The sequence below is a fragment of the Monopterus albus genome, unplaced genomic scaffold, assembly GCF_001952655.1.
Source record: "Monopterus albus unplaced genomic scaffold, M_albus_1.0 scaffold127.1, whole genome shotgun sequence".
NCBI lineage: Eukaryota > Metazoa > Chordata > Actinopteri > Synbranchiformes > Synbranchidae > Monopterus > Monopterus albus.
The window spans coordinates 3,332,060-3,351,546 of NW_018128007.1; the positions used below are offsets into that span (position 1 = coordinate 3,332,060).

Here is a 19,487-nt window from a genome sequence, read left to right on the forward strand (position 1 = left end):
TCCTGTAGGCAGAGCCCCAGGCTAAGTATTCCAGTCCGGTGTGCACCTCTCGCTGAGATGCATAGTTACTGAGGTGGGACACCAAGCGTATCCGGAGAGGGTCTGTACTGTCACGACCCTCAATGATGCTTAGGTAGCGAGCGGTCTCTGCCAGGCACTCCCTGAAGCCCAGGCTACGGTAATCCTTAGCAAGAGCATGAGCCTCAAAGTAACCTGTCAGGGAAGGAAGCACAGCCAGACAGTTATTTAAGAAGTACAACATGGACGTATTTATTTATCATCCAAAGCCAAATAACTGTCAGTTACCTTTGCCACCAGAAGCATGAAGCATCTTCAAATGGTCCACGGTCATTTGCAATATTTCTGCTTTTTCCAGCTTAGCTGATCCCTATGAAGAAAGAGAAAGAGAAGAATGGTATCACTTTTAAAGAAATCAGCAAATGTGTCTTAAGAAGGCAATGGAAGAAACCAAATTACCTGTTTCTCAAAGGCACTTGGCACTAATCTCCTCAGTTCTGACAGACTGTTATTGATTCGGTCTCGTCTACGTTTCTCAATAATCTGTACCCAAAAAAAGTCATATAGAAGTTAAAAAACAGTGGAATCTAGCAGTGAGCAAGTTGGCAGCAGAGATAATACGTTTCCTCACCCCTCTGCGCCTTTTTCTGGCTTGAACTTGAGTGGTTGTGGAAGGTGACATCGAGCCGTACGAGTCAAGCTGTCTGAAAATTTAAACATACAAATTAAAATATATGGAAACAAAACATGATGCATCAACAAATGGCAAGACTACAAATAAAAAGACACAGGAAATAAAGCTGAGAGCTTGCAGTTTAAAACACGTGCGTGATATTACAGAAAAGTTTGTTAAAAACAACAACAACCAAAACATAACAGCTGACATACCCATTTTCGTCGCCGCTATCTTTCACCTCCACATTGTCGTCCAGGTCGCTGTCCGATGAACTGTAATTGTGGCTTCGCTTCATTTTGCTTTCCAAGGCTGTGGTGATCAAAAGGCTCCTTCTAGACAAGGCTCCAGGGGTCCACTGACAGCCGAGCGTCTGTCCAACAGGGTAAACGTCAAATCTGCTTCTGCTCTGATTATTTTCACACCGCGGACACGGGGGCGGGGTCTCCGAGATGACATGGGCGGGGCCTGCCGAGACGGTGTGTGACCGGCTTTAAAAAAGTGTACAAACCCGTATATCAAAGAGGAAAGCTCTAATGAAGCTGTAGGCATTGATACTTGACATTATTTACACCAGTAGCCATTGCATCATTTTAAAAGAATATATTTAAAAGCTGACGTTTATGACATGCCCTGTAAAGAGCAATGAAGCTGGTCCTTTTTCCTGTGACAGGTTGTTCACAGACTCCTGGCCTAAGGATCAGTTGCCCTGCTGAGACCCCAATTCCTGAGCAAAAGGCCCCATTGTAGCAGGGGCCCCCTTTTTCTTTGGTGTTGTGGAGGACACTGCCTATTAGCAGAGTGTGCTGTTCATTGTCTGGTGTGTGCTGTGTGGTTCCACAACAGCACTGATCAGCCAGGAGGTCCGGCATTAGTCGCCAGACTCTCCTCCTAAACCCCCCTCCTCCTACCTCCCTAACAGGCAGACCTTCCCAGGGAATCATTCATCCACTGTGGATGAAAACAGTGAACATCACTCCGCTAGGGATGAAAAGAGAACCAGAAATGTTATTAGACGCTCAAGCTATTATGCAACGATAGATCTGGCACACAGATAACTTTGACCTCACTAAAATGCTTTGGTAAGAGCTTTTAATGTTTAATGCTATTTTGTAACTGATCCCTTTTGCTTGTTTTTCTAGCATGTATTAGGGGAAAAGAGATACAAGATACAGACATGTCTGCCTATACTGTATATGCATAAATGTAAATATGTAAATATAAGGTATACACTTTATTATATCATGCTATAATAATTTAAAACAAGTAGATCTGAGTTATTGCCATTGGAATAAAAAGTTGTATATATTATTAATGAAACCACCATATGATGGTGGAAAGTAACTAAATACATCCAGTTTTGAGGCACTTGTACTTAAGTGTTTCCAGTTAAATTGTGAACCATAGGCTGGTGGGTCCTCCCATGATGCTCTGAGCTCCTCTCCTCTCTTCCCCCTCCCATCCCCTCTCCATTTTATTTTTATAAGACTTTGTGTCCCCTCTCTCCTGTAGCATGTCCATTGGTTGAGTTGGCGCCGCAGATGGCTGCCATCAGTTCTGTACCGGAAGCAAATTCCTTGTGTGTACACACTTGGCCAATAAAGGTGATTATCCTATTCTAACCACCGGGCCACTGTGCTGCCCTTATGTGCAACAATAATGATGACTCAGTAATGTAACAGTATGAAGCTGAAAAAACTTAGAAAAATCAACTAGGTCGAAAACCTAAAACCTAGTTTTTTCAACTTACTATGACCTGGATGACTGAGAATCTGCAAGTAACAGTAGGAAACCACTCTGCATTATATTCATTAAGCCCATTTATGCCGATATTTTTTATCTTACTCAAGTTAACATTTCAGTGCAGGCCTTTTAGTAGTAATGTTTTTAAATAGGAAAACTTCATATTTCTTCCACCACTGCCATCAGGTATAAGCAGGCATAGGAACTACAAAAGATACCATAACACTAAACAGCAGTCAAGTGACAGTCTTTTCTCTGTCAGGGATGCAAAGTGTGGGAAATGGCAGCACCCAAGGCTGGGATAATTCCTGCACTGAATCTACCATGTCTGGTAAGGCCATCAGTGGGAGCGTGACCCTCCTGCTGTCTTCCATTCCAGTACCTTGTCGAGTAGCAGCTGTTTCTCTGCTCTGTCCATCAGGTCAGTTGTTAACTCGATGCGCTGGGGCTGACAAGTGCGGATGAGAGCTTGATTCCAGGGAGCAACTGCAGGCCAATGCGAAGTTCCCAGAATGTCAGAGGGGTTTCGGTGCTGACAGATACAATGTGCAAGCTTCAGTTATTCTGCGGATGCAGTGAGTGCGGTTGAGCCTTTACACTGATTTACACACATAGACCCCCCTCCCCCTCCTCCCTGTCAGCACACACTTTCACTAAAAATCATGCCTCTGCCTTCATCCATTTCATGCATTTCTTTCACTTGGTTGATTTATAAACCTTAATATTTGCCTAATCCAGTGCTGAAAAACACCCAAGGCTTGCATTGTCCCTTTTTGGACAATGTTTCTCTTGTCTATATTAACTCCAGAAAGTTTGGTGCTGGTGAGACGGATTCAGATCCAGATCCCAGTAGGTCAATACAAGCCCTCATCTTGCTCTTAAACCAACTGGGCCTTTCCAGGACTCTGCTGTATACTTGAGTATATTTGGAATCATTTCACCATTGTGTATGATACTATTGTGGTAACAGGACTCTACAGTGCCACCAACCCTACAAGACGGGTGGGTTTGTGTGGTCTCCATGAAGCAGAAACAAGCCATTCTCTTCACACTTGCATGTCAAGGTCCTTCATATTAGTGCTGACATTCCAGTGGGCCATTAAACATAATTATGATTTTTCTTCCAAAGACCTTGACTTTTCACCTATGTGATCACAAGATTTTCTCAGCCTCCACTCTGGTTGTATTTTGATGAAATGGACATGAACTCTGTAAAATGACGTATTCTATTTGAGCATGCTTGGTATGAACTCATTTCTCTGTGATTTGCCATTTTACTCTATATTATCTTTACATCCAGTAACTTGAACAGCTCGTCAAACTACCGTTGACTGTGGTCCTGACCCGGGACCAATTTGAAGAAACTACTCCCAAACTAGTGCCAGGAAGCTAAGAGGTAGAAGCAAGCATTTGTTTGAAACTGGCGTGTGCCCAGCTGCCTTCCTCAATCTTCCCTGAGGTTTCCCTTGGTGACTCTTTGTGTGCAAGAGTGCAGCCGGAGCTGGTGTGTCTGCATGTGTTTATGTCTGTGTGTGTGACCAAAAGTGTGCGAGCATGTTTAGGAGGTGCTGGTTCCCACAGCCCTGATCTAATTCCGTAGTAACTCAATCTCCGTGTGAGCGCTTCCCGGCCAGTGTTCTCCCACCCGTCGACAGTCTCTCTCTGGCTGGTTGAGTGGCTGAGTGTGTCTGACAGAGGCCAGCTCAGTCCCATTGGACCCCACCCCCCACCTCCGTTCTTCCTACCCTCCCATCAGGACTGATTTACTGTGTCAACCGCTGAGGCTGCCGGCAGCAGCGACGTTCACAGTCGTGCCTGCATCCTGTGTGCAAACCATCCTGACATCTTATACCTGTCATTCAACAACTGCTAAAGTAAAGTCTGCGTTAGTAGGTGTGTAGCAGGGTGGAGGACATTTGTGTGTGTGAGCGAGATCATGCCTTGTCCATGTTTTATTCAAATAAAGTGTAAAAAGTTATGAACTTTACTGCATATATGCAAGAGCTGTGATATATTACATAAAATAGAGAAAATGCCACCCATGCTGGTCCTACAAAGCTTGTTTGGCTGAGGGAAATGTCTCCCACGCAGCTTCCATGCAACAATGTTATCCTATGGGCCACAACTTCCTGCCTGTCCCCTCTGGTTCCACTCAGCACCCAGGCGCTATATTGGGTAAAGGACCAGACTAGGCATGAGACCCGTTCTCACTGTTTGACTGTAATATACCCGCCTTGTCATTCTTTTCTTTCCTGCCATTGTTGGTATTCCTTCTCCTTGTGCTTTTAGGATAGGCAAAGCCAGGGAGGATATAGTGATTTCCGTGTTTAGCAGGAGCTTTTTACTCTTTTTTTCTGAGGACAGCCCCTTAGTTTATAATATTAATTGTGATCTCACGCACTGAGTGCGAATTACATGAATTCGAGTCAATTACAGGGCATTAACAGCATTTAGAAAACAAATATGCTGAACTTTGATATGGGCAATGATGTGCTAGAGTAATGTGAATTCCCTGAGTCACTCTTGAATAAATAACATTTACTTCATTATTATTATTTACAATGGTATACACTCCTCCACAATGGCCTCTAACAATTACATTGTCCATTACCAGCATGCTACCCATTAGCAGTTAACTTATGAAAGTCCACAATAGAGAGACAGCAGATCACAAGACCGGTTCCAAAATAAGCGCAACAGGAGACAACACGTGATGTCGACACAGAGAAAGGAAAACCACAGAGCAAGCTACTTTTAAGACTACACATTGTCTTTCCACAGGAAAAACATTGTTTGCATATCAATGGTGTGTGCGTGTGTGTGTGTGTGTGTGTGTGTGTGTGAGGGTGTTTGTGAGGTAAGGTGAAGAGGGGGTTTGGGGCTCTAACTGAAACAAATTTCCTGGTTTATATCACACAAACCTCACAGGCACTCACTGTATGATTTATAAGTCAGTTCAAACTGTAGAAAATTAGAATGGCTTCTTTCTGCAGGATGTGTGTCTGTGTGCATTGTTGCATGAGACAAAATAGGTCACTACAGGGGGAAATCAATGTTTTAAAGCATGTCTATCTATGAAGGAACAGCCATGAGTGACTTACATTACCTCAGTTATGGCTTGTGGGCAGCTTTTATGTGCTTGCTGCAGTTTAAAATATGATCTGATCAGTGACCAGCTATGACAAGTAATATTTAATGACAGAGCAGACGAAAAAAGAGCCATGGTATGGTGTGTCACATGTTTATATAAAAAAAACAACTCTTTTTTGAAAGCCAGCTCGTTTCCCAGTACATGCTCTGTGCCAGCTGTCTGCTGCAGTAAAGTTCTGCTTTCCCAAGCTTTGACCTGTTGTGGCTAGTAAATGATTCTTCCCTTCCAGCCCCATTACTCTCCACCGCAGCCAAATTGCCAGTGATCTGCAGAAGCCCTGTATCGCTCAATAAGGTAATGAACAGATTTAGATAAAATCTTTGGAGAGGTAGGGTATGATCCATAGATAAGCCATTAGATGTTGGTGCTGATTCAGATCATCATCCAGAACCCAGGATTTCTTTTTAAATGATTCCTCACCACTGTGAGATAGGACCAATTTCAGTGTTTTTGCTTCTAACTCTATGAGCAATGCCTACCATGCATGGACAAAAATAGCAAGATAGCATCTATATATGATCTACCACACACCAAAGTCTGATCTGGATCCAAGTAATATTCTGGATGTGGTGATCCACAGTGTTCACATTTATACTGCAGGGCTCATGGAAAACTCCCTACTGTGAGACATTGAACAAAGCTACAGACTTGCAACTAAGATCAAATTCTAGCTGAAACTCTTCAGACTCAGTAGGATGTCAACAGATTTGACATATCAGTGCTGTCTGGTTTTTCACTGTATAATTTGCATTCTACTTTCTTTCAATTTACCCTTTGTTTATGTAAGGATATAATTTACTAATGATTATGCAGACTGCTGTCTTTAATGTCATTTGCCTATCTTCAGTTCATTCAAATCTTTGAGACACTGAAGCAATACTCTTTTTTATTCTAGTAGTCTTTCTTTGCAAACATAGGCTTAATTGTACAAAAATCTTTATAACTAATTCACTGAACTTAATTTTCTTCCAGTCTCAACAGCAGTTTTTTTTTTAAATCAAAATGGCACATTATACTTGTAACATGCATCTACTGCTATCCAGTCCTGTCACGGTCACTGAAGACTACGTATTTGACCTGACAGGAAAGGTTAGAGAGCACTTGTCAGTTTACCAAGGAGATGTCACAGATGACTAGTGGTCTCTGTCATTGTCTTGAAAGGGATGAATATGCTGGTTATTTAACCCCCCCCCCCAAAGTATGTAATTAAATATTAAGTGCAGTCATCTGCTGAGATGGGTGAGTTGCTTGTCACAGCCTAACACCTACCACATGTCTAAATAAAGGTAAGTGCCCCCATCCAATTAATCTTCAATTAGGGGTTTTGCTCTGTGGCTTTGCATGTGTCCCCCCTGTCTTGGCTCAGCAGCTGGTGCTTATGTGTGAGAGGGGTTAAATGAGCATCTCGAGGCTATGGAGGAGCACAGGAGGGATAAAAGGATAGTTTGTGACACATATTCACTTAATGACTGTCATGCTGTTCAGCAACAGTCACCTCTTACCACACTTTGAACACAGCCCATATAAAGCTTTAGCAGAAAGAGACACCTTATAGTAACCCACAGAAAATAATTGTTCTATGAGAGACATGAGAGGGCTCAGGCCAAGTGATTTATCAGGGAATCTCAGAACACTTGCAGTCTTTATATACCTACTAACTGGGGGGCACGTTTTCCCATGTTGTAAGGGGTCCAGAGGCCATTTTCTAAGAACTGCGGCAGTTGTTTTTCACATAAGTATTTCAGCCCATTGTTGAGAGATCTAAGAGAGCATAAAACAGGGACATAGAATTGTACAGTATCCATCACATTAACTCCTGGTGAACCCTCCACCCACCGCACTATGCACCCAGTGGCTGTGCTCCTTGCATCTCTCCCTGTATTGACTGAACAAGCAGTGTCTCTGTGAGAGGCAGTCACTGTCCCAACCCCTCTCCCGCTCCCTTCTGTGTGCCGCAAACCAGCAGCCTGAGGCGCTGGGAGCGTGTGGGATGAAGGGATGAGAAACGGGATCAAAGCAGGAAGCATGAAAGTGCTCAAAGCACACAAGCAAGAGCCACCTTTCTGACCTCCACCACACACACACACACACACTCACACACACCTCATCTTGCTGATGCAGAATGGTCACCGCCCACTCTGGCCTCTGGTTCAACATCATCCAGAAGTTGTGTTAAAAGGCAAGGAGGAGAGGGCATATCGCTCAGGTCGTGTGAGCTGTTCAGCAGATGGCTGGGATCTGCAGGGGAGCCAGCCCTGAAGTGATGCCCCCTGTTGGTGCCAAACGCTTGACACACACCCACTTCTGACTGGTCCCTGTTATTCATCAAACTTTAACATACCAGTTTCACTTTTTAGTTTAAGGCTTTTGAAATTCATTGCTTTTCTTACTGCATTGATTTATTATAAGTGGCATTTTGAATGAGCCCTTATAGTGTTAAAATCTGATCTAATGAGAGATGGCATGAAAAACATATCAATTAAATAAAATGTTTCAAAATAGAAATACTGAGCCAATTTAAACAAAAGCCAGCAAGAGGTTTTCTCAAAAAAATTACTAAATCATGTGTGGGGTTTGGTTCAAAAAGTACAAAGATTATGGGTACATGTATGTCTCAACTACAGAAGATGAAAGGCACAGCTACAAAGCTTTATTAGATCTCTGCATGGAGGAGATTTATCCCCTACCTCAGGCTAAGATTTATCCAGAATAGAAACACAGTTTAAGCTTAGAATAAGAGGCCTCAAAAGTAAAAATGACTTCCAAGTGCTATAAATAGATGCAATTTAAATATTTTATGTCTTTTAGATTGATTTTTTTTGTGTGAAGCATCCATTTCTGCCTCATTCTAAGACAGTCAAATGATTGGTTGCAGAGATCTGCAGCCAAGTTCACCATCAACATGATTAGCTGAGACCACAGTTTTACCTGTTGACATATTAAGCTGAAGTTCAGGTTTATATCAAGCCCAATCAAACATGCGAGCACCCCCTTGGACCTGAGTATCCTCTCTCCATTATTCATGAGTCCTCAGGTTGGACCCTGGGAACAAGCTGAGCGAGGCCTTGTGTCAATAAGAAACACTGGCCGTCACAATGGGCTCTGCCTCCAACTACACTGTTGACAGACACCAACACAAAGGAGCTGAAAGGGGTCCCCCTCGGTTCTCACACACACTGAAGAATGAATCAGTGTGCTGCCGCTCAGAGCTGTGTTTGTACAGTATATACAGCTTTTGTCCATGGCCACTGTTCTCCCATCAATAGAGACTGAATTGTTGATGAAAACCAGGAAGAAAGGACTTCTCTGTGATTACCAGCGAGAGTTCAGTGCATCAAATGGGCTTTGCGCCTGCTAGATGGCACCTGTGCATATGAAGAGAAACATCGGGTGACAGAACAACAAGTAATCGGCTTACTGGATTGGTAAACTACATTCCATGATATAGCACAGCCCAGCCTCTACATCATTGCTTGCTGTCATTCAATTTAATGAATACTTAATGTCTCTGAACCAGAAATCAATTTTGCAGCCATGTGACAGCCTCTTTAAGACCCCTTCTATGCAGTTTCTCTGGTTTCATATTGTTGGTTAATTTTGTATAATACATCAGGCACAGAATTGCAATGATAAAGATGTACATCCACCTTTCAAATGGGTTGTCTGTGATACCCATTTGTAAATTTACTGGAAATGTTTTAGAAGTTAAAATAATAAACAGATTTTGTTTGTAAGAAATAGCAAAGAAATGTTACCTGTGACTCAAAATCCATTTCAGCTCACACATTTTGCAAAGTGTTCTAAATGTATCTATAGCACTTATTAACAGAACCTCTAAAAACGATTTTATCTGTGTTTCATAGGCTCCATCTACTGGTTAAAGCCAGTATTCACCCATGCAGGAGCGATTTATAATGGAGGAAATTTCTTCACATTTGGCTCAAATGTCCGCTTGGATTCAAGGGTGAACTGATTAGATTTTGGTGGTCAAAGGTCAAAGATGAAGGTCAGTCTGTCCTGTTCCTATGAATTTGACTGGTTGGCAGAGGTATACAACCGAAAAACAGTAATTTAAGTACCTTATAACTTATTTATTTAGCCTTTTTATATAAATGCGAATTCAATTACACAGTAAGGCACCATGCGCCTGACTGCTGGCAGTGTGTATTAATGTTGTTCATTAAAGGAAAAAGAGAAATTTGTCTGAATCTTTCTTTCTGCAGGGGCTACCTGCAAGGTGCACTAAATCCTCTCAGGTCAAATTACTGCAGCACCTTTCACTTCACCAATTAATACTGAAGTCGACACACCTGCGCTGAGATCACTCTTCGCTCAAACACATCGTCGCAGATCCAAAGACACGCCCCCTAATCAGCTTGTTGCCATGACAACATCAGAGCCTGCTCTTTGATTGGTGGCCCTGAATCAAGCAGTGCGGACCAGGCTTTAAATATGAAGTTTTGCTACATATCAGTCTCTCCGCACTTTAACATTGAACCAGTGGATTTTGAGTTGTCTTGTGCTCCTGTAGCGGACTTATTTTCACCTTCACCTTCACCATCATGGTTGAACAGTTTGTTGGAACCTGGACTCTGACTACCAGTGAGAACATGGATGAGTACATGAAGGCACTTGGTGAGTTATTGATAAATTAAAGATATGTTTTGAAAGTGTAGTATATTGTGTGGAAGTTCTTGCAAGCCTGTACAGTGGGTTTTAACCAAGGAAGTAGATCATTTCATTAATGGCATCAAGTGTAATACTACAATCAAACCCATCAAGTATCCTAATGATACCTGTTGTGCCCAAGGTGTGGGTTTGGCCACCCGGCAGATGGGTAACATTGTGAAGCCCAAGTTGGTGATCAGTGTGGATGATGGGGTTATCTCACTGAGATCTGAGAGCATGTTCAAGACAACAGAAATCAAGTTCAAGCTGAATGATGAATTTGATGAGACCACTGCTGATGGCAGACAAACCAAGGTAGGCCGTCCTTTGTCAAAGACTTGACCCTAATTTTCATAGACTTGGTCATTAACCCAACATGATTTTCAGACAATCGTCACTTTTGAGAATGGCAAACTGGTGCAGAAACAGAGCTGGGATGGCAAGACAACGATGCTGGAACGAGAGATTCAAGAGGGAAAACTAATAGCTGTGAGTATGGCCTGAAACAGGCGAATGTGCCAGGCTACTTTTGTTTGTGGATGCTGCTTTTAATTGTCCTTAGCGACAAGGTTTCTAACACTTTGACCATTTCTCAACAGAAATGCATCATGGATGACATTGTTGCAATGAGGACATATGAGAAGGTGTAATCATCTGGTGAAGATCAAGCGGAGCCTGCAGCTGTTCAGACTACAAAATGCACTAACTTGTTGCAAACATGCTAATAAAGTCTGAACTGTTACCTCAGCCTGTAATGTTAATGTAACGGATTGTGGGTTTAAATTGTAATGCTTTGCCTTTCAAATGACTTTTCTTGTTGCTCATAAGGAGCAGTTTCTTAGCCTTTGCTACTGACAAGAACCATTCAAGCAACCAGTTACCTCGGATTTGATCATTACTTTTCTGGGGTCTTTTGTGCAAGTCTCAATGTATCTAGTGAGGTGTTTACTATTGGATTTAACTATGGCCAATATCAAAACCTGTGGTCTTATGGCAAGGAGGTTGCCATAAATGCTGGTTAACATCTTTTAATACTGCCAGTACAAGCAAGTGGACATGGGTGCACCCAGGCCTTTGCTTCAGTTGACTGGAAGTATGCCTCCAGTGTAAAAGCGGTAAGGAATGTAGCTGGAAAGGCCATATCACTGCTTGGCGTCAGCAGTAACCTCATTAGTACTAAGACTCTTCAATCTGGCCTTTAGCACATATACACTACTTTTTAGTTTTGGTCTTGTTGGGTAGCAAGTTGAGGCCTCATCAGTTTCCAGAACAAATGCTCATGACCTGGCTTGTGTTCAGGCAACAGCACTTCAAAAAGCCAATCTACTTTGAGGGTCATCATTGTACAGAACATCCATGTCTAATATGCATTTATGATTTTATAGCCTCTAAATCCATTAACTGCTTAATGGATAGGTCTTGCAAAGCTTGTAAATGGTAATGTGCATGTGGGGTTTTTTTTTTTTTTTTTTTTTTTGGTCCTCTAGGAATTAAGTGTGGTGTGTGTGTGGTTTCAGGCTTTAACCTCTAGAGTCCTGAGCTTTGGAAACCCAAGCTGTGCGGTCCTCATATGAGGACGCAGGGACTCTAGAGGTTATGATGCAGACCATGTTTGAAATGGGTGATCCCCTTTTAATCTTGTGCTGGTGAATGGTTAAATGTTCTAGTTTGACTTTGCAGTGTAAGGTCCCAGGAGATGCAAACCTCAAATGATTTTCATACTTCTAAAATTGCAACAGGTTTTTCAAATCAATTGCTTTAATTTAGCATTACTGTATATATTGCATATCTTTTAAAATCTGTTCTGAAGGTGCATGTTCAGTGTTAAAATCTGATCCACAGAAATGGCATGAAAAACAGGAAGGAAGTCTGGGCTGCACCAATTTAAACACCTAGGGTTCCCAGACAAGCCAGGTGGTTTTCTAAGAAACAATGAAAACATCTATGGAGCTTAACTCAAAGTAAAAATTATGGGCATATCAACTATGGTACATTAAAGGCACTGTAAAAAGTCTTGTTGGATCTCTAAATGGTAAATGGACTGTATTTATATAGCACATTTTTTCCACAGTGTGTTGCACTGGCCAAAGCACTTTACAGGAGATGATACACCATCCACGAGATGAGGTGAAAAGTGATTTAGAAATATGAACAATTTAAATGTTTTGTGCCCTTTTAATTTTTCTTTATGAAGCATCAGTTTCTGTCTGATTCTTAAAGTGTCAGATGACTGGCTGCAGAGGTTTAGTGGCATTGTTCATCAACACGTGACCCCAGTTTTACCTGCGGACATATGCTTTCATTCAGGTGTAAGTCCAGTCAGACATGTAAGCACCCCCAAATAAAACTACACTGTTTCCACAACCCATTAGGAGCTTATTTTAGATACATGCATTTTGGCATTAAGCAAACATCATAATGTAACCTGTCAATCTAGTTCTTTAATTGACTAATCATTGCAGTTCTCGAGTAGACAACCCACAAATAAAATAGTAGGCTATATGTTCAGCACTATATAATTTTTGGTGAGTTCCATAAAGGTTTTTAATGCATATTTGATTCTTATAGGTACTGTTGTTGTTAAATGTCATAAGTTATCAAACTACAGTATGTAGTCTATCCTATTACCATGTATGCAGGAGTGGCATACAACTCGCCACTAAATCCTATCAGGTCCAATTACTATAGCACTTTTCATCCCCTCAATTAAGACTGAAGTCAGCACACCTGCACTGGGCTCACTTTTACTCCTATCAAACCCATCATCAGAATCTAATTAAAAGGCACGCCCTCTAATTCATTTGTTTCCATGACAACATTAGCGCCTGCTCTTGATTGGTAGCGCTGACTCAAGTGTGTGCAGACCTGCCTTTAAATATGAAGTTTCCCTGCTAGTCAGTCTCTTTGCACTTCACCATCAGGTTAGGGGGCTTTACCTGTATTGTGTCTGTGTAGCATACGTCTCTTCAACGTCACCATCATGGTTGAGCAGTTTGTTGGAACCTGGACTTTGATTGCCAGTGAGAACTTTGATGACTACATGAAGGCACTTGGTGAGTTATTGGTTAAATGATTGTGAACTGATTTTACACTGACTGTTTTGAAAGTAGTCCATTGCAAGGGTGGGAGCTCTTGCCAGTTTGTGTAGTTTTGGTAAAGACGTTCATCTTCATTAATGACACAAATGTAATATCATATAGCCTAACAAGAACACACCTAGAACCAGCATCCTAATCAAGCTTTGTTGTGCCCAAGGTGTGGGTTTGGCCACCCGGCAGATGGGTAACATTGTAAAGCCCAAGTTGGTGATTAGTATGGATGATGGGGTTATCTCACTGAGATCTGAGAGCATGTTCAAGACAACAGAAATCAAGTTCAAGCTGAATGATGAATTTGATGAGACCACTGCTGATGGCCGACAAACCAAGGTAGGCCATCCTTTGTCAAAGGCTTGACCCTAATTTTCATAGACTTGGTCATTAACTCCACATGATTTTCAGACAATCGTCACTTTTGAGAATGGCAAACTGGTGCAGAAACAGAGCTGGGATGGCAAGACAACGATGCTGGAACGAGAGATTCAAGAGGGAAAACTAATAGCTGTGAGTATGGCCTGAAACAGGCGAATGTGCCAGGCTACTTTTGTTTGTGGATGCTGCTTTTAATTGTCCTTAGCGACAAGGTTTCTAACACTTTGACCATTTCTCAACAGAAATGCATCATGGATGACATTGTTGCAATGAGGACATATGAGAAGGTGTAATCATCTGGTGAAGATCAAGCGGAGCCTGCAGCTGTTCAGACTACAAAATGCACTAACCTGTTGCAAACATGCCAATAAAGTCTGAACTGTGTTACTTGAGTCGGTTTTCACAAATGTAAATATTATGTTTGGACCATTAACTTAAGTATTTGTGCAGTTAAACTAAAGCCACATCAAGAACTATTGAGCTGCAGTGTGGGCACACTGTATAACGTACTTGGTCTGGGGGGTTTTCCTTCTTGAATATGAAGGCTGGTGTCATTTGAGTACTATGGCCAGTCTGCAATATTAGAAACTGCAGCAGGTTTTTTTTTTTACTTTTCATATTTGACTAGGTGCCATGTTTGTCTAGTGAGATCTTTAAGTAGGCCTATAACTAGTTTGATGCCAATGTTCTTGGTTGAATACAGGATTCCTATACACAGCTCTGTTTATGCTGCAGTAGTGTTGCTTCCCCCGAAGTGAAAGTGCAGAGTAAATCTCCACTGGCCTATATGTCAGTTTCCGGCCAGTAACTTGAAACTGCAACCATCAGGTGTTTGCAGCAGTAAAAAAAAAAAAGCTACACTGTTCTTACCACTTACTACCAATTTAAATTTTAGCCAGTGGCCTTATCCCAAAGTAACATGGCTAAAGTTACTACACAATGATCTGACTCAATACTGCCCCTTGCGGTTGACTCTTGTAATCTCAATGAGTGGACGGTGCCACCGTATCCCGAGAAAAGGGAGGTTATATTTGGTCGTTAAATTTAGTTTTGTGCGACTTAGTCTTTAGCATGAGAAGTCCGTTCACCAGACATCAAGAAAGTCTGTATATTCAACGTTGCGGCTTCGTTCATAATGTCCACTGCATAGTTACCTTGTCTTGATCCAGATAAAATGATCCGGAATGACGACATATGTGACGCGACTACCATCGTCAAATATGGCTGACGAAGAAAACACAAACATGGAAGTCGATAAGGAAAATAAACCTTCTCCCCACAAAGTTAAACCAATAGAGGACGAGGTTACACGAAGAAAAGACATCCAGAACAGTGTCGAAGACGAGAAAGACGTTGGGGAAAGCCGCGCCACTACGGAGTACTGCGAGAAGCTTCAGGCATGGATGTGGCAGTACTATTCGGGATATGTGAACTGGCAGAGCTGGTTGGCAGCTCCAGCCATGTCCTACCCTTATTTACAGTCAACCAGCGGGACGTCGATGGCGTTGCTTGATTTCAACTCTCAGAATTGGTATAACAGTCCGTTTGGTCTTCCGCTGTCGCCTTATCCACCTTCCGTCACCTCTGAAAGCAGCGGGGCTGCAGTGCCAGCTCAGCCGCAGCCGCCGCAGGAGAATGGGAATGCACAGAGACCAGGTATCGGAAAAGCTGTGTACTATACGTGGAGACTCCAGGTCGTCAAAGTGCATCTTTCCGTAGGCTACAGCGGTTACTATACTTGTCCAAACACGTATAGACAGCTATGTATCTTACGGTTGTCTCTCTTTGTTTTGGGCTAGACCACTTTACACGGTTAAGGAAACCATATGATTGATAATGGTGTGCTTTCAGCTTTTTATTACTACGTATCCATACTGTTCATACTACTGACATGTTCAGCAGTGTGACATGAGGATGTAGTGTGCACATACTTTAGTCCTTGTGTTGTACTGTACTTGCCAGACCCCCAGCTTTGTTTTACTACTTTCCATCAGGTCGAGAGTACAGCATTCCTTCACCTCTTCAAAGACTACTGGCTGAGATGGTGGATTTCCTCATATTATTTTTCATCAAAGCAACTATAATCATCAGTATTATGCACCTCAGTGGAATCAAGTGAGTTTATTTACTTAGAAGTGGTGATAAACTGGTTTGTTTTTCATCCTTTAAAAAAAAACCCCCAAAAGATTCTCATTTGAATTTGTATCATGGACATATTTTCCTTTTGTTTTTAGGAATGTTTCCAAGTTTGCCATGCATTTCATTGTGGAAGAAATTGATGAAGACACATCCATGGAGGAGCTACAGAAAATGATGCTTGTTGCCCTTGTGTATCGGATATTGGTATGTTTTTATGAGGTGAGCACTCGTACCACATTCTAAAACAGATAAAGTGAGACAGAACAGTGGTCTCAGCTGTTTCTGTGTAAGCTGATGTAAAGCAGCGTCGCAGTAAAGCTCCTATGCCTTTCTCTGTTTAGATTGTCTGCATTTGGGGAGCAGGAGGGGCCACTCCGGGGAAGTTTCTCATTGGACTCAGAGTTGTTACCTGTGACTCCTCCGTTCTGGTTCAGCCTAACAGGGTGCTTGTAGTGCCAGCAACAAATGTCTCTCTGTCTGCGTGAGTAGTTTGTTTTAATGGCTGTCCTTCCAACTTTAGTAGTTTTCATAGCAAATACAACTAATTACAGCTTTACTACATCTCTTATTGTAACCGCCGTCTCTGTGTCCCTCTGCAGATCGACTGTCCGAGCTTTGAACAAGAATTTTTCAATTGCCTTCTTTTTCCCTGCCTTCATCACCCTTCTGTTCTTTCAGCACAATAGGACTGTGTATGATATGGTTGCTGGTACAATTGTTGTCAAGCGCTCCAGAGCTAGATGACAATGAAGAGCCCAGAAGAGAATCCTAAAGTAATGCTGTGCAGACACTGTGTGATGTTTTTTTTATGTCTGCAGAACTTAGACTGCCCTTTCTGAACACGCAGGAGCATAAAGACAGGCAGAGAGTTTGAACATCAGTATGAACTACTTCACTTCCTTGTAACTTGCATATGGTTTGTTTCTGGCACTCACTGTTGTTTCTGCACGTGTGTCAACGTGCTGCTTTCAGAATCTGTTCTTGTGCCAAATTTGTGTTTATTTAAGACAAGCGCACCTTTGCATTACCGCAAGATTTGCCTCTTTTTGAGCAAACGTCCTGATTAAGGGTGAAGATTGTTAATCCTGCATACATAAGATAATACCTTCAGTATCTATTTGTATTAAAAATTTGTCCTAAGAGTTGCATACTCAACGTTTTGAGATGTTGACCTCTCACTGTAAGAGTGGTGCATTGTGGTCAGGTTTTTAGCTGCTGAAGTGTTTTGGCTTAAAGGCACATTTAAATGTATTGAAGGGGAATGTAACCCTGAACATAAGTGTTCTTTCTTTACTCTGACAGCATGTGTGTGACTGAAATGTTTATGCGTTATGCTTTTTATGTGATTAACTGGTTTTTGCATTTAAGATTAAATGAAATCATCCTGCTTTCCTACATGTTTGACATGTCTACTATTTGATCATTCAAGTGTTATGTTTTGTTAACTTAAACTGTGTTAACCCAACATGCCATTATAATTAATATTATAATGCATACACATTAGTTTATGCTGTAACAAGAAATAATTTTCCTTAGTAAGTCATTACTTAATTAGGAAAAAGAATCACATTCCAAGTAAATATATTTTTGAGGTTTCTAGCAGTGTTCTTGTAGAATCTATGCAAAGGTGTGTTGACATTCTGGAAGTTTGTAGTGGCCTAAACCACTGAAGAGACTTTTTTATTTTTATTTTTTAAATTTATCACCTGTTTGTACATTTTCCTTTAAGTGAAGCTCATTGTCCACCAAGTTGTTACCATGTAGGCAGCAGGTTTAAGATTTTGTCCAAATTGATCAACTAATGTGTTTTATAAAACTCTGTGGCTATGAAGTATTTATTGTATTGTGGTCTGAAACATTTGCTGCTCCAGTTCTGAGAGATCATAGATGAGACAGATTGTAACAAGTCATAGGGTGAGTTTCTAAGATAATGTAATGTTTGCTGTGTAATGAATATATCTTAAGTCTGGTTTTAGGAAGTTTTCTGACCCCTACACATTTTGAAGTGTTGTAGATTTCATTTTAAATAGAAAAAATATTTTTGCCCATCAATCTACACTTAAAACGTTTTTGGAGAATTTTTTTTTTTTCAAATTTATTGAAAATCAAAAACTGAAATCTCTTGGGTATTGATACAATTTGCACTTCATATTGTGCTGAGGCACACATCCTGTTTGATTTAATCATCCTACAGATACTGTATGTCTAGAATTTGGAGTTTTGGGTATTGATACAATTTGCACTTCATATTGTGCTGAGGCACACATCCTGTTTGATTTAATCATCCTACAGATACTGTATGTCTAGAATTTGGAGTTTACCTGTGGCAAGTTGAACTGATTAGACATTTGATTTAGCTAATAATTTAGAAAGACACGCAATTGTGTATATAACATTCCATAATTCAAACTGCATGTCAGGACAAAAACCCAGACATGTCCAAGGATCCCTCTGTAGACCTTAAGGTTTAAAACCATTTCAGAGACTTTGTATGTTCCTAGGAGCACAATGGCTTCAGTAACTGTGAAATCGAATTAGTTTGGAATCACCAGGACCCTTGTCCATCAAACGGAGTGACTGTGCAAGAAGGGCCTTGGTTAGGCAACAGACCAAGAACCTGATGGAGTCCAGCAGCCCTTCACAGTAGATGGAAACCACTAGTGAAAAAGGCATATGACAGCCTGCGTGAAGTTTGTCAAACAGCATATAAAAGACAGAGGAAATGGATTTTAGAACTCAAAGCACTATGTTTTTTGAACACCAGACATTTGTGTAGAGACTCGAAGATGACAGTTCACTGATGCGTTCCATCGAGGATCTCTCAGTAAGATTGGGATGAAGTGCTGAAATCTGGGTGTGCAAAGCATGTAGAGAGTTAACCAAGAAGACTCAGAGTTCTAACTACTGCCAAAGGGGCTTCTACAAAGTGCCCAGTTAATGGTCTGAATAAAGGAGAGATTTTTTTTTTGACTAATTTGCAAACATTTCTTGAATCTTTTTTTAAATTATTATTTACATTTATACATTATCTTTGTGGGTTACTGAGTGTAGATAACTATAACACAAAGTGTGCAAATGGTGAAGTTTGAAAATTTTCTGAAGCTAAATTATTCACTGTGTAATGAGAATATATTACAATTCAAATAGTCTATCCTACCAGTTAAATGTCATATTAAATTACCGTTGTTACAGTCATTGTAATACTTAAATGCGGGTGTGTGCTCTGTTGTGAGAAGCTAAAATGGCAGATGACAGTAAGCTACACAGTGAGCAAAGGCTTCTTAGCTACAGGAGTTTGGCTCCACCTAGTGTATATTTGTTGGTCATGTGGAGATTTCCTCTCCTGTGTTGATGCAATAAGAGAAATAAGCCCGCTGCACTGTTACCTGGTTAAAAAATTGTAAGCTAAAATCTCTGTTTGTGTGTAATCATCACAGAAACCTGATCACTTCATTTGTCATGGGACGAGTGAGTCTTTACTAAATTTAGTAACAACCCGACTGAACTTTTTTCCAAGACAGTTCTCCAGTTCTTGGAGATTTCTGGCTTGTCACATAACTTGCAGGGGACTGTGGAAGCTCCAATTGTTGGCATGAGCTGATGCGGTGATTGTGTTAAGCCCACT

General features: G+C 41.3%; 4 protein-coding genes across 5 annotated transcripts in view; 3 read left to right on the plus strand and 1 right to left on the minus strand.

Moving 5' to 3' along the window:
* LOC109967334 (hairy/enhancer-of-split related with YRPW motif protein 1-like) overlaps positions 1–1,159 on the minus strand; it is a 2,781-nt gene extending 1,622 nt beyond the window's left edge. The window contains 6 exon segments of the mRNA XM_020612838.1: positions 1–3; positions 5–213; positions 307–388; positions 478–561; positions 650–722; positions 907–1,159. The exon segment at positions 1–3 is cut by the window's left edge and continues 1,622 nt beyond it. Of these exon segments, the coding sequence (XP_020468494.1) occupies positions 1–3; positions 5–213; positions 307–388; positions 478–561; positions 650–722; positions 907–989 (534 nt within the window). The 5' untranslated portion in view covers positions 990–1,159.
* Positions 1,160–10,113: 8,954 nt separating this feature from the next.
* Positions 10,114–11,008, plus strand: LOC109967357 (myelin P2 protein-like). Its single transcript, XM_020612864.1, has 4 exons — positions 10,114–10,220; positions 10,396–10,568; positions 10,641–10,742; positions 10,853–11,008. Exons 1-4 carry the CDS (start codon positions 10,148–10,150, stop codon positions 10,901–10,903), a joined length of 399 nt encoding a protein of 132 aa, XP_020468520.1. The 5' UTR covers positions 10,114–10,147; the 3' UTR covers positions 10,904–11,008.
* A 2,136-nt stretch (positions 11,009–13,144) lies between these two features.
* LOC109967356 (myelin P2 protein-like) lies at positions 13,145–14,107 on the plus strand. The gene is made up of 4 exons (XM_020612863.1): positions 13,145–13,306; positions 13,509–13,681; positions 13,754–13,855; positions 13,966–14,107. The coding sequence occupies exons 1-4, from the start codon at positions 13,234–13,236 to the stop codon at positions 14,014–14,016; spliced, it is 399 nt and encodes a 132-aa protein (XP_020468519.1). The 5' UTR covers positions 13,145–13,233; the 3' UTR covers positions 14,017–14,107.
* A 96-nt stretch (positions 14,108–14,203) lies between these two features.
* On the plus strand, positions 14,204–17,554 carry fam8a1b (family with sequence similarity 8 member A1b). Of its 2 annotated transcripts, none has more exons than XM_020612842.1 (5): positions 14,204–15,379; positions 15,718–15,838; positions 15,958–16,081; positions 16,204–16,343; positions 16,462–17,554. In XM_020612842.1, exons 1-5 carry the CDS (start codon positions 14,908–14,910, stop codon positions 16,604–16,606), a joined length of 1,002 nt encoding a protein of 333 aa, XP_020468498.1. In that variant the 5' UTR covers positions 14,204–14,907; the 3' UTR covers positions 16,607–17,554. The 2 variants fall into 2 exon arrangements, with proteins under 2 accessions (XP_020468498.1, XP_020468499.1); XM_020612843.1 differs by having other exon boundaries at positions 15,958–16,066.
* The last annotated feature ends 1,933 nt before the right edge of the window (positions 17,555–19,487 follow it).